General features: G+C 32.9%; 1 protein-coding gene across 3 annotated transcripts; it reads right to left on the reverse strand.

Moving 5' to 3' along the window:
* Nucleotides 1-236: 236 nt before the first annotated feature.
* Nucleotides 237-11,843, reverse strand: LOC128999131 (uncharacterized). 3 transcript variants are annotated; one of them, XM_054425495.1, is made up of 9 exons: nucleotides 11,808-11,843; nucleotides 10,166-10,342; nucleotides 8,133-8,293; nucleotides 7,436-7,558; nucleotides 6,503-6,736; nucleotides 4,386-4,622; nucleotides 2,694-2,847; nucleotides 2,013-2,260; nucleotides 237-734 (listed from the first exon to the last, which is right to left on the reverse strand). In XM_054425495.1, exons 2-9 carry the CDS (start codon nucleotides 10,326-10,328, stop codon nucleotides 519-521), a joined length of 1,536 nt encoding a protein of 511 aa, XP_054281470.1. In that variant the 5' UTR covers nucleotides 10,329-10,342; nucleotides 11,808-11,843; the 3' UTR covers nucleotides 237-518. The 3 variants fall into 3 exon arrangements, with proteins under 3 accessions (XP_054281470.1, XP_054281471.1, XP_054281472.1); XM_054425496.1 differs by lacking the exon at nucleotides 11,808-11,843 and adding an exon at nucleotides 11,655-11,756; XM_054425497.1 differs by lacking the exon at nucleotides 11,808-11,843 and having other exon boundaries at nucleotides 8,133-8,303; nucleotides 10,166-10,284.
* Nucleotides 11,844-13,255: the final 1,412 nt, after the last annotated feature.

Consider the following 13,255-nt stretch of genomic DNA (forward strand, 5'->3'; position numbering starts at 1 on the left):
TTAGTAAATACAAAATCGTTAGATAAAATTAGTAAACAGTATAATTTTAATCACCCATATTTTTAATATACCACATCTTCATGGTAAAGAGCTGTTGGAAATATAAAGTGAAGTAAAAATACTTTCAAATTTCATATCATAACTAATTTCTGTACATTGATAAGGTTGGTTAAAATGAGGATAAGGTGATAGGTTCGTATTGATCAAATCAAATCTAAATTTATAACTTTATACAGTATTTTATTGACATACCATGCGACATTATTGTTAAACAATATTTCATCTCAATAATGTGAGAGTCGCCATATTAAATTGAAATGTGACCATTCAAGTGCAACATCTATTGTAACGTCTACAATATTTGATTTCTCCCCTTATAGTGTTATTATTGGAAAATTATGTAAGAAACCATTCTTCTCGTGTACACAATACACAATACTGTTGTTGTATTATTACAACATAGATTCCACAGTAAAAATTGATAATCCAAATGCTCATAGAAAATATTAGTTATCAGTTCAAGTGAACTGAAACCATTCAAAGTAGATATCGAGGTTTTCGTCAGTGATCCGACGAGAGATCTCTTCACTGTTGGTTCGTGTGATTCCTGCACAACTCCATATCCTGAGAACATTCAACTCATTCTTGATATCCAGGACTGTGTTAATAGTGGCCATAGTGACTCCATGACAATGGTCTATAGTCAGGTGAGATAACTTATTCAGAGGGTTAGCCTGAAACAAAAAATCTTTATTGAGAGCCTAATTTTTGTACGTAAAATATTTTGTAAAAATACTAAGTTTGTGTTTTAACACACAAGGTGATAAAATGCAGTTTGGAAATATTTCAACAACTTTAAAATAGAATCATAAATTGTATGTTCAGTTTTATATAAAAACTAGCTGTACCCGCGGGCTTTGCCCCGTTTAACTTCATAAGTATTCACATGGCTCAATCACGTCCTGGTTGAAGTTCGTTCGCTACGCTCACTCACCTTTAGGTTTGAGATCATTCGCTGCGCTCACTTGCCTTCAGGTTAGCTCGTTCGCTACGCTAACTCGCCTCCAGGTTGAAGTTCGTTCGCTACGCTCACTCACCTTTTGGTTGCAAATTAGCTGTTGTCATAAATTAAAAAAAAATAATAATAATAGTGCTGCACCCTGTTGGTAATCCTTGTAACTTTAGTGCTATTGTACATCATATAACAGAACCAACTTGTTTAATTGAAACACATTTTAAGATTCATTAATTCCTTTTAAATATGAAAAATCATAAGGTTAACATGGGAAACCCCAGAGCCACTGCGGCGGAGCCCGAAAGCCCGATCAAAATAAAAACTACTTAGTTTTCCTATTTAATGCCCAAAGAATTGGTGTACCGAATTTCAGCCTCCTAGGTAAATGGGAAGTGGGAGAATTAGTGATGAGTGAGTGAGTCAGTCAGTGAGGGCTTTGCCTTTTATATATTTAGATTCTTGATTAGAATTTTATTTGTTGGTACATTTATATCAATATAAGTCTTTGATTGGGTCTGATGATGATTTGAGTGACCACTCAATATAATATCCATTTGTAACATATTTTAAAGTGTGAACATAAATAAAATCATTGGAAGACACATTTAAATATATTTATACACTCTTATTTAAGACACCGTAAATGATAAAAAGATTAAAAACAAACATTTTGTTTTAGTATTTGCCTTGAAAAGGTTGTAAGATTGACAGTAAAAACTCTACGGAATCAGTTAAAAGATTCAAAACAACTTGACTTATTTATTAATTTCTCAGTCATGAATAATTTCCATAGTTAAAAATTTAACTAGTCTTATAGTAGGCATCTGGTATTTTAAAAGTTTATCATTAATATAAACCTAGCACACTATAAGGTGTGTAACCCTCTGATGGATGAAATAGAAATGACCAAGGAAAAAACTCAACTTAAACAATTGTTAATATATTAAAAATTATAATTCTATTGAAAATGTTATTATTTGAACAGTGTATTACTCACCTGAATAATCTCCATAAGCAAGGCATCAGTCAAGATATTGCAGCTGTTGAACAGGACATTCCTCATGATCGGGCTGAAGAGGACGAGTTGCTTGATAAGAATCGGACTGAGCTCAATGTTGGTGACCGACCATAGCTCCAAAGCTTCTAGTTTGTTGAACCACTCAGGGCAGGGTTGTGATGGCATGTAGAAGACAGGCACATTTGAAAATGCCAAGTTTTGTAAGTTTGGACAACTGCGTCCAATACCTGAGTTTGAGACAAAAACACACACTCAATTATTTTATGAGTCCAAATTTCATAAACATTCAGGTTTGGTAGTTTATAACAAATAAACTTAAGTAGGCACCTTACGTATGGAAAATGTATGTTTTAATGAATGTTGTATTTGAAAACTAACTTTTCAATTTCCAATAGCCTTGGTGAACTGGTTGAATGCTTAAAAAAAAAAAAAAAATTAATAAATATCAGTAGTACTAAAATACAAGAAGTACCTACTTTCTTACAAGTACTCGTAAGATGTATTTTACAAGAAAGCTATGGCAGCTGAAAAGCTTTCTTGAAAAATGATTATACCTAACAGAAGGAACGAAATTTTATCAAATTAACAGTCATCCTTCCCTTATACAGAACTTTTTGACACTCTGAAATTGACAAACTGAACGAAAATTGTTTATTTTACCAGCAATGTCGATACCAGGAAAGTTAGACAGTATAAGACTGTGCAGTTTGTTGCCACAAACAGAGAGCACGGGCAGAACACCCTCTTGGAATGTGAACGTACACCCTTCACTGTTGGAGAGGGATAGGGCAGACAGATTTTCTAACACCATCAACTGAAATACAAGTAGGGCACTTAAGTGGGTGAAGATATTTTGAGTTACATGTACAATAACAGTTAAGTTCTGTGAAATATTATAATATGGAGATTTCTCATGTATTCCAAGACCACCCATAGAGTAGATTGTAGCATAGAAAAATCACATTAAAAGTAAACGCCCATAGGGTATACAAGGGTACACCAATACACCTTCATTAAAATTTTAATTAAATCCCTTGACTTAATTACCAACATAATCAGTGCTGTAAATAATAAAAACAAAGCTATCAGGGTATTTTTGGTTTTTAGAAGGCATTCGATTGCTTGAACCACAGTGTAATTTTTGAGAGGCTTTATAATTTGGGAATCCGTGGCCTGCCCCTTGACTGGATAAAGTCTTATCTCCTACAAAGAACTCAGAAAGTAAAGGTTAACGATTGTGTACATTCAAAAAAGCTAGAAGTGAATTTTGGAATTCCCCAGGGCTCAGTTTTGGGGCCTATTTTGTACATTTTATATACAAATAGTATAACTAAGACCTTCCCTAACTTAAACATAACTATGTACGCTGACAATTTAGCCCTCTTGTTTGAAAATAAATCATTAGATAACCTAGATATTGATAGCTTTGTAAAACTGACCAACCTTTATCAATACTTTAATAGCAATAATTTACACATTAATCCAAGCGAATCAAGCTGTATACATTTTTCAAAAGCCAACAATTCTGAGGCTAGCCCAGTAATATTTATGAACGAATTTGAGTTACCGTTAGAAACAGAAGTTAAATATCTAGGATTGATTTTTATTTTTGATAACACTTTTTATTGGACACCTCACATTGATGCGCTGTGTTCCAAGCTATTGTCTCAATTATTTTTAATGAATAGATTCTCAAAATATCAAAATTTACTACTTATGCGATTAATTTATTTTTCACTCATAAAGTCAAGATTAAGGTACGGAATTATTCTCTGGGGGTCTGCGACACAATCAAATTTTTTACGCGTGTTAGGTTGCAAAAAAAAGCCATTCATATTATTTTAAGTGTGTACAGAATAACAACTTGCCGAATTTTTTTTTAATCTTTTCAAATTCTAACATTACCTTCGATATATATCATTGAAATTCTATTATATTATAGGTTTAAATCAACAACAATAGTAACCGGTGCAGATATTCATAATTATAATACCAGGCAAAGACACCAGTTTTAAGTTGACAGTCGACTGATGTTTTGGATGTGTTGTAATAAGTTATTCGGTAGGGTTTCAATTCAATTGAATTGTACAATTCACATCTTCGTGGCAAGCAACGTTGCTTGCCACGAAGATGGATTCTTGCAACACATCCAAAACGTTAAGTCGGTATTTTGTCAGTTTCAAGACACTTCCCAGTTTACTTTGACTGTAGAGACATTTCTCCTACTAGAATTACTAAGAGGTTTAAACTTTCTTTTACCATCTCAGTATAACTTAAGCCTTATAAAAAGTGTAGATACTATCTTTTAAGATTATCTGTTCTGTTGGATCTCGTCAGAATCTTAAACATTACCTTATAAAGAGATTCATTTGGAAGCCAGGAGTTGGATATAGCAACATTGGTGGCGTCAGGACACAAGCGAACTGTCGCTTCAACTGACTCCTCCCGCACACACTCTACTGTGGAGTTGAGGCAGGTTAGACGCAGCCTAGATGGTGGGTTTGCTGGTGTAGCTGATACTCTCACTCCAGCACGAGTCAACAAGCACAACTCTGACTGCTGGTCCCACATATCCACCTGCTCAATAGCCTGTACAAAAATTATACACAACGTTAAAGGCGAGACACAACCTAGATGGTGGGTTTGCAGATGTAGCTGACTTACAAGAAGAAGGACTGTCCCATAAGGTTGACTTGCTTTCAACTCATATATTAATGGAAGAGGTTATCAAGATTATCTGCTCATACATTTCACACAGGAGACAATATGTAAAATACTTTTGATCAGCCGACAGTAAAAATCCATGTGAATTGACTTCGCTAGTCAGAAACGAAATTATACTCATCATATTGTTTGATTGGTTCAGTGGCGGATCTAGAACAGTCACAAGGGGGGGGGGACCTGGGGGTCCTCTCCCAGGATTTGTTGAAAAAATTTGCCCTAAAAATGCATTTGTTTTTGCTTTTTAAAACTAGTTAGCTGTGTTTGATTAACTTATAAAACTGGCCTTATTTGTGTACTACGAGGCATGTTTTTTAAGTAAGTACCGTTTTTAAATTTCTCCGTTCCAGCGCTGCGATTGGCATTTTGGACATTTGCGCTGTATATGTGCATCTATTGGCAAGCCCTAGCCGGAAATTCGACAACAATCGGCCTTGTTTACATCCGGTTTCGAGCATTCAAAATGGTGCCGCCAATTGAGACTGCCGCCGACTGTGAAGTGTGCGCTGTAATTAGATTTTTAAGTGCTAAAGGTGTGAAAGCCATTAAAATTTATCGACAGATTAGTGAAGTGTTTGGTGAGAACATTGTGAGTGACGGAATGGTACGCAAGTGGGTAAGGGCATTTAAAGCAGCCCCACCAACGTCCATCATAAGCAACGCACTGGGCGGCGTCACTGTCCCAAGTACCCAGTGCGGTGCTCATCATGAACGTCGGTAGGGCCATCTTTAGATGTCCTTACCCACTTGCGTACCATTCCGTCACTCATAATGTTCTCGCCATACACCTCACTAATCTGTCGATAAATTTTAATGGCTTTCACACCTTTAGCACTTAAAAATCGAATTACAGCGCGCACTTCACCGTCGGCGGCAGTCTCAATTGGCGGCACCATTTTGAATGCTCGAAACCGGATGTAAACACGGCCGATTGTTGTCGAATTTCCGGCTAGGGCTTGCCAATAGATGCACATATACAGCGCAAATGTCCAAAATGCCAATTGCAGCGCTGGAACGGAGAAATCTTAAAACGGTACTTACTTTGAAAACATGCCTCGTATTATAGTATTTTCCAATGCACTAAGCTGACAGCATGAAAATTTGATCAGTTGGCACTATAGGTAGGTAGCATTGACTGAAAATATATATTTTAAGGGCCTCAAACTTCTAACCAACCAACCCGAACTGTGTTTTGTTAGGTCCGGGTCGCCCGGCTCGTCCAACCCTGGATCCGCCACTGGTAACCTCCTTCCTGTACTGTGTAATCGAGTGTTCTGTTTAAATTATATTCTCAGAAGTTGTATTTAGAGAAATTACAATGTTTAACAAGAGATTGTAAATGAAACAATCTAACAACACTTCAGTGATAAATAATCCCTATACTTTGGTGAATGAATTAATTATAGGAAGAGGAATTGTGGAGGAACAGAAGAAGATGGAGAGGCCTAGTGAACACCCAGACCCGGAGATAACCGGAATGGTAGAGGATATATTTATGTACTATGGTGGATACTATAAATATGGTGAAAGGTAATACATTTTTATTGGTGACTCCATTTACTGTATCTTGAACCATATTGCCAAATGACATCATTAAAAACTTCCATTAAACTATATTCTTAACTGAACAACCTCTTATAAACAACTAGTGACAGAAATCATTACAGTTATTGTTAATGCAAGACATGGGATATTTTTTAGCCCAGGCTAGTCCTTAACTTAACATACCCAATTAAGTAGAAAACTACCTCAAAAATGTTATCAAAGTCAAATTCTCTGAGGTTAGGTAAGAACTGCAGTACGACCGTAGCTCCTGCTACGCTTATCCATGTTTCTCCTACTGAAAGACGGACTAACTTCTGACTCCTTCGCTCACCAGTCGATGATAGACAAAGGTGGACTAGGCCTTTGTCTGTGATGGGAGTCCCTGATAGATTGAGATCCACCAGCTGTTTACAACAGGCTCCAATCTTATCTACCACCTGTCAAAAAATGCTTACCTTAGTAAACATTGATCTTTTTTTGACATCATGAGCTTTTTCATGATTTTCACAATATTTTTCAGATATTTTTTTAAGGCTGGATACACCTTCATGAATATGGATTCTATGTCATAAGAAATAAACTTGTGTACATCAAATTGTGTTATAGACCATGTGTGCTTGTATGAACTCGTCAAATAATATTAAAGTACCAGGTAAAAAAAAATAATAATACACACAACTCATTAAATTCATGTAACAAAGTATTGACCATAACATAATCAGTTAAAAACTTTTCACAAACATATCGTTGTCAATGTCTTTCAGTTCTACAGGAAATAAAACAAATCAGACAGGTGCACAGAATCAATAAATTGATAACATCAATTATCAGATGTTTTGTTCTGTAGGTACAGAAGATGTTTTTTTGTAGAAAATTTCAAGCCTGTGGGAACCAGTGCAAATTTTAGTGTCTGGTAATCTTAAAGTTAATTAACAACACGTATAGATCATTTTAAAGTTTCTTTGGTTTTTAGAGAAAATCAATGGAATACATAAAATAAACTCCACTTTATAACACAATACAGTACCCTGAAGAAGAGGCTATGCTATGTATGTGATGTACAATTATGATGCTTAACCATTTACAGGTTATCTAGGTACAATCACGTTCTGTAAATGTTACTAAACACACATTACCTCGTCTACTGTTAAAGTCATCCGCAGATCCAGACTAACGATGTTGGTTAGGGTTGGAACCAAGGTCATAAACACTCTATGGTTCAGATGCCTTACGTAGGACATGTTCAGGGTCTTTAGTTTCTGAAAAATATACATTTAACACATGAGCTGCTTATTGATCCTGAATTGTATTATGTTTCTGATCTAAAATATTACAAAGAAAAAACAAATAGGAGGGAAGGGTTAATGAAGGTAACAGAAACGCTAGGAAAAGGTATGGGAGTATGTTTATGAATTTGTTGAATGAGTAAAGAAGGGATTTTATAGAGAGTTTGATTGGTTCCGTATAAGCAGCTAGTAAATGAGTTAAATTGATGACATTTTAATTTAATGAAATAAAACTGTTCTATTACTTTGGTTAGTTAGATGTTGTAATGGCAAACAGATTTATTTGATCATGTAAGGAAAGAAATTGGTAAATCTTACTTATCTGTAATCGTTAGGGAAGAGGAAAGAGCACAATGGATACAACAAATGAAAAACAGTTCCACTAAATTTTATCAGTATAGTTTAATCTTGAACTATTGTACCATCTCACCCCTTTATTCTTAACTTAGCAGGTTCCATGCACAGGCCTGAGGCCTATGATGATGGACAAATGCAAGGATGAAATAGGCTGCCAACCTCATAAAAAATAAACATTTTTTTAATGTACCTTGCAGCGTGTGCTGATGAGGTGAAATGCCATCATCTGGTCAGCTATGCCCCCAGTGGTCCACTCCTGCAGGTTCTCAGTGATCATCATATGCAGATGATGACATCTCAAATGAGTCAGGTGCCTCATTTCCTCTGATAGCTCCTCCAGCATGTTTGGGGCTGTGCAAAACTGGCATATTGTTCCTTATTGTATTCAAGCTATTATTTGTGAATATTTTATCATGATCTATTGCATCCTCAATAACTTAAATCCAACATGGTGTGTTGCTGGGTCAAGTAAAGTCTCATACTTTGGCGCAAGAGGGATAATAATATCAATCCCGGGCATATCCGCAAACAATTTGAGGTTTGGATTGCTTTCCCTTAAAACAGCTTGTGTCATTTCTTTTAAAATATCAATGACAATTATACTAAAAAAATTAAAGGTTTACAGCAATCAAAGGGAGATAATTTGGGTTGGAGAATTTGAGCAAAATACATGTTAAGCTCTGTAAGAAAGAGGATTCTGTAAGAAGGGGGGGAAGATGTATGATAAAATATATATTAATTCTCTGTCTCAACCAAAGAACAATGAAAGTTTGGTCAAGTTACAACAATGTTGACATCAACAAAATATAGATAGAAATAATCAGAAATGGTTATCAATCCAGTAACGAAGTAATGAGGACATAAAATACTATTATTACTATTATCTCCTTACTAGCCTTTAACTTTTACATGGTAGAGGTTCCCATTGTTCAATGGACTCCATAGGCTAACAGATATTTTCAAAGACCTCCCTTGCTAGCTCACCATCAATAAGGTTTAAAGCTATAATCTTTGGTAAATTATTTGCCCAACCATTCAATGATAATTGTACCTGTACCTTATTTGTGGATTACAAAATATGAATATATAGATAGAAATTATTAAAACCCAATTTTATAAGGAGTCATAATTATTTAAATTCCAGATTTAGAATGGACAAACTTTTAATGACATGAAGGTACAGTATGGTATTAATGTCTTAATCACTTAATTATTTCAACAAAAAAAAAAAACGTTAAGAAAGCAAACAACAATATAATGAAATTGTGTAGGTAGAGTAGTTTACAATGGAGATTTTAACTCGGGGAGTTTATTCATAAACTTAGAAGCCCTTACTTTGATCTTGAATACAATAAGACTATTGTTGAAGATCTTTTGTCGGATTAATTTTTATTCTTTCACATGAGTATTGGGTATTATAAAAAATAGTCATTTGAATGCAAAAAATTATCACTTAATCATTAATTTTTGATAGTAGGTACCTCCAACCAAAGTTTGGTTTTTACAATTTTAGATATTGGAACTGAAATCTTGAAATCTTACAAAGAAGCTTTATATATTCTCCATCCTCCATCATGCCATGCCTCTAATAGCCTACTCTCCATGGAAAATATTGGCATGATACAACCACACACAATAAGAACTGTAATGTTGTTATGATTTTAAAACTGCATAGAATATTAGAGATAGTTGTGAGCTATATATTCATTATTTTTCGAAAAACTAACTTTATTGTGCTAAATGGTATTTGTCTATATTGACTTAATGTGTTTTTTTATTTATATCAAATTTTAATTAGTACTGTACCATGAAATTGTGACTACAGTAGCGGTACGTCAAAACAACCTTTTTTGCTCTTGTCTGTACTTAAATGGCTGAGTATAGAAATATGACTTTATCTTATATTTTAATGTAAAGTAGTGGTATTTTTTTTACTTTATCCGTTTTAGTGGATTTTTTTGGTAGCCTAGGTTATTTTATGTTATTTGTGATGACCACTTTAAAATGACATCAAACTAGAGGTTTCAATAAAAAAACTAACATCTAAAATTGGTTTTACAACAGATAAATGGTTATTAATTTTATGATTTTTAACATATATACAATGGTTTTTCCATGTTATCCGATCGGTATAGGTTGCATAATTAATTGTGACTCTATTGTATTTTTTAATGTAAAATTGATTATGTTGTTGAGTACAGTTTTGATTGGTTAAAAACTCACGTAAATCAATGAGGGGGTTTTTTGTCTCCAGGTATGACCCAGAATCTATTAGAATCCTCATGTTATCGTCGTCATCGACTCCGTAGAGCAACTTGTTGAAGTTCCGACAGATGGTCTGCAAAGAGAACTTCCTAAGTGACTCTGGCTGATGCTTCAAAGGCATGGCTGCTCCTATTGCTGAAATATAAATTTAACAATAATTATTGATGAAAAATTGAGTCTTTAAAACTAACTTATGAAAAACTAAACTTTGGTTCTCTTAGGGGTTGGATATAGATAAAATAATTCAATCCCAATTGACTGTAAAAACATAAAAGGTAATAATTAATGCTCAATGGAGCATTAATAACAGCATTAATTAATGGAGCATTGGTAACTATGATTTATTTCTCTTTGATGTTTTAGAACTTGTTATAAGATTGTAGTTTGGTAACATTGAAGACAAAAATTAAGTTAGAATTGAAATCCAATCATTTTATAAGAGCAGTTAAAAAATAACCTTTTAAAACAATCTATGTTTTTATGTGTTTTTTTTTACTTGTATGCATATCAATTTCCTCATTAACAAATAATTATATATTTTTCCCCATGATGAATTGAATGATGACCTTTACTCTAGAGTCGAGACTAATATTATAACAAATAATATACCTAATACTGTAAAGTTGTTATGAATTTAATTTACATTACAACAACTTACAACAATTATTGATGCTGTAAATGTCTATGAAGGTTTCTGTAACTGAATTTTAGAAACAGTTAATTTGTTAGCCATCATTTTAAACTAATCAGGTTTCCCATAAGTACTGATGTAGTGTTAGGGTCTCATTAAATTAAATTAATTACAAATTCAAAGTATGAAAAAAGCGTTGATTTATAGATAAAAATGAAATTATACTTGTAAAAATTATAAATAATTGAAAAATGTTATTAAATTAATTTTTTTAGTATTTCTTTACTGATATGTTTTAATCCCAAGTAACAACAAAACTTTATTAATCAAGCTGAAAATATAATTTAATGTATGAAAAAAATAAGTTCATCTTACTTTTATGTTAGAAAAAAAAACATTGATTTTACCAATAGTAGTAAAGATTTGTATAGCTGCACATTGTATTTATATTTATTAATTCATATAATAAACAAGAAGATTTGACTCCTAAAGGCATCAAGCAAATAAGCAATTACTCCTTTAAAAAAGGAAGATATATATATAGCTAGTTGAAAGTCCTGGCATTCCAATTGTATGTTAATCAAATCTCTTAATTTTGAAAAATCTTAGGGATAAAACAATTTGATTAAAAAAAAATAACTTAGCATTAACAATAAATATGAGCAAATATTATTGCCTCGTCAAATAATTGGTTAAACATGATGAATATGAATAAAAACAGTTATTACATTCTCTTTGCTTTTTCAATCATAAAAGTAATTAAAACAATCCACATTCCATGCTCTTTTTAATTTGTATTGACTTTGTAATTCTTACATCAAACGACCTTTCATATTATAACTCTATAGCTTCACAAAACATATCTTAGCCTATATAAATATAAGCTAATGAGTATTAACAACAAATTCTTAAAAATAAATTAGTAAAAAAGTTGAATAGGTATTTAGCGGCGAACGTTTGTAAACATACCTTCCAACAGCCGAGATCAGAGTAGCTCGGCCACTAATGCTTTATTTTTAACCGACTTACTGCTCATGCTCACGCTCACAATGGTGTTATATTTAGACAAACCAAATCGAACAGTTTATGTAACGTTGGAAACAAACGGCATGAAATCAGATGAAATTGTTTTGTTTTTTTAGAACTATTGTTTTCTTTTTTTAATTATTCATAAGTTGAGATAGGAAATTCAAGTAGATTTTTAATTTGACAATGAGACGATATTCAAATAAATAAATTAAAATTTTACTGCCTTACACAGTGTAGCATTTCTTTAAATAAGTAAAATATATATTTTTATTTTATATAATAATTTCCCCCTGATAAATTCATTGTGTGAAAAATGTAGGATAACAACTAATTTGTAAAATATATTTTATAAAACTGAGCAAGTTAAGTCTATGTCCTAGTGGATTGTCACCAGCCTAATTTTCACAAAGTTTAGAATAAACATTCTAAATTTATTAAAAAGCCTTCTTTATTTTGATTTTTCATGCATGTTTTAATTGATAAGTTAGCTTAGTATTTTCTAAATATTTTTCCAATGTATAATAGTAATAACACATGTGAGGTGTTGATAATAGTACCTAATAATAATTGTTACATAGTGATTTGACATCTTTTAGCGAATTTCGCATATAGGAAATAAACTATTACCGTAGGCCTCATATTGACCTGGACCCGGGACCGATTTTTTTGTTCGCAAACGTTTAGTATAGTGAAATATAATATATCCCCGCCGCAGCAAACCTGCAGACTAAGCGAATTTACATTTACCTGATTTGATTCTCAGTCAAATCTACAGTATTTAAATAACATTAGGTTTAACGAGTACCTAGGCTTGCTGCTAAAGTTAGGTTAATAAAGTGTGTTTGTAGTAAAATATTAATAGATTGGTAATAATTTATCTGATCAATAAGCTTAGTAATGAATTTGCCAAGTTTGATAAAAATATATACATAAACAAGCAAACTGCAACAGTTTACTTATTAGTAGGGGCAATATAGGAATATGACGACGCTTTAGGCGTTTTTCCCATAAGAATAACATGGGGATATTTTTTGCCACTTTTAATAATGATAATCCTTTGGTGCTGTAGAGTATACTTTTAAGTTTTAGTTTTGTACGTTAGCATACATTTTGGTACACCTGTTTGACATTGAGCGTAGTTTTGGTATTAAATAATAAAAAAATATTTATAAATATGAGTAAAAATTGCTTTAATATCTGCATACCTACAATGGTTTGCATATCGAGGTGTACTAGTGGTAAAAAAACTTTTATTTAATTACATTTCATATAATGTATCGGTCATTGTAATTTTATATTGTACAATAAATAAATACATTTTAAAACTAGGGAGTTCTTTTTCGGACACCTGGTACCTACACAGTACGGTGTATGTCTGTTAGCACGAA

Source organism: Macrosteles quadrilineatus, unplaced genomic scaffold (genome assembly GCF_028750875.1).
Source record: "Macrosteles quadrilineatus isolate MER2022 unplaced genomic scaffold, UCM_ALF_1.0 Scaffold_7__1_contigs__length_78375512, whole genome shotgun sequence".
In the NCBI taxonomy this organism is placed as follows: Eukaryota; Metazoa; Arthropoda; class Insecta; order Hemiptera; family Cicadellidae; genus Macrosteles; species Macrosteles quadrilineatus.

Bases quoted from the DNA above. Each gene is read 5' to 3' on its own strand.
- LOC128999131 (XM_054425495.1), bottom strand. From the start codon at position 10,328: ATGCCTTTGAAGCATCAGCCAGAGTCACTTAGGAAGTTCTCTTTGCAG. The intron at 7,559-8,132 runs GTACATTAAAAA...TATATTTTTCAG, and splicing joins TCATCAGCACACGCTGCAAG to AAACTAAAGACCCTGAACAT. The intron at 735-2,012 runs GTGAGTAATACA...TTTTTGTTTCAG, and splicing joins TGCTTATGGAGATTATTCAG to GCTAACCCTCTGAATAAGTT.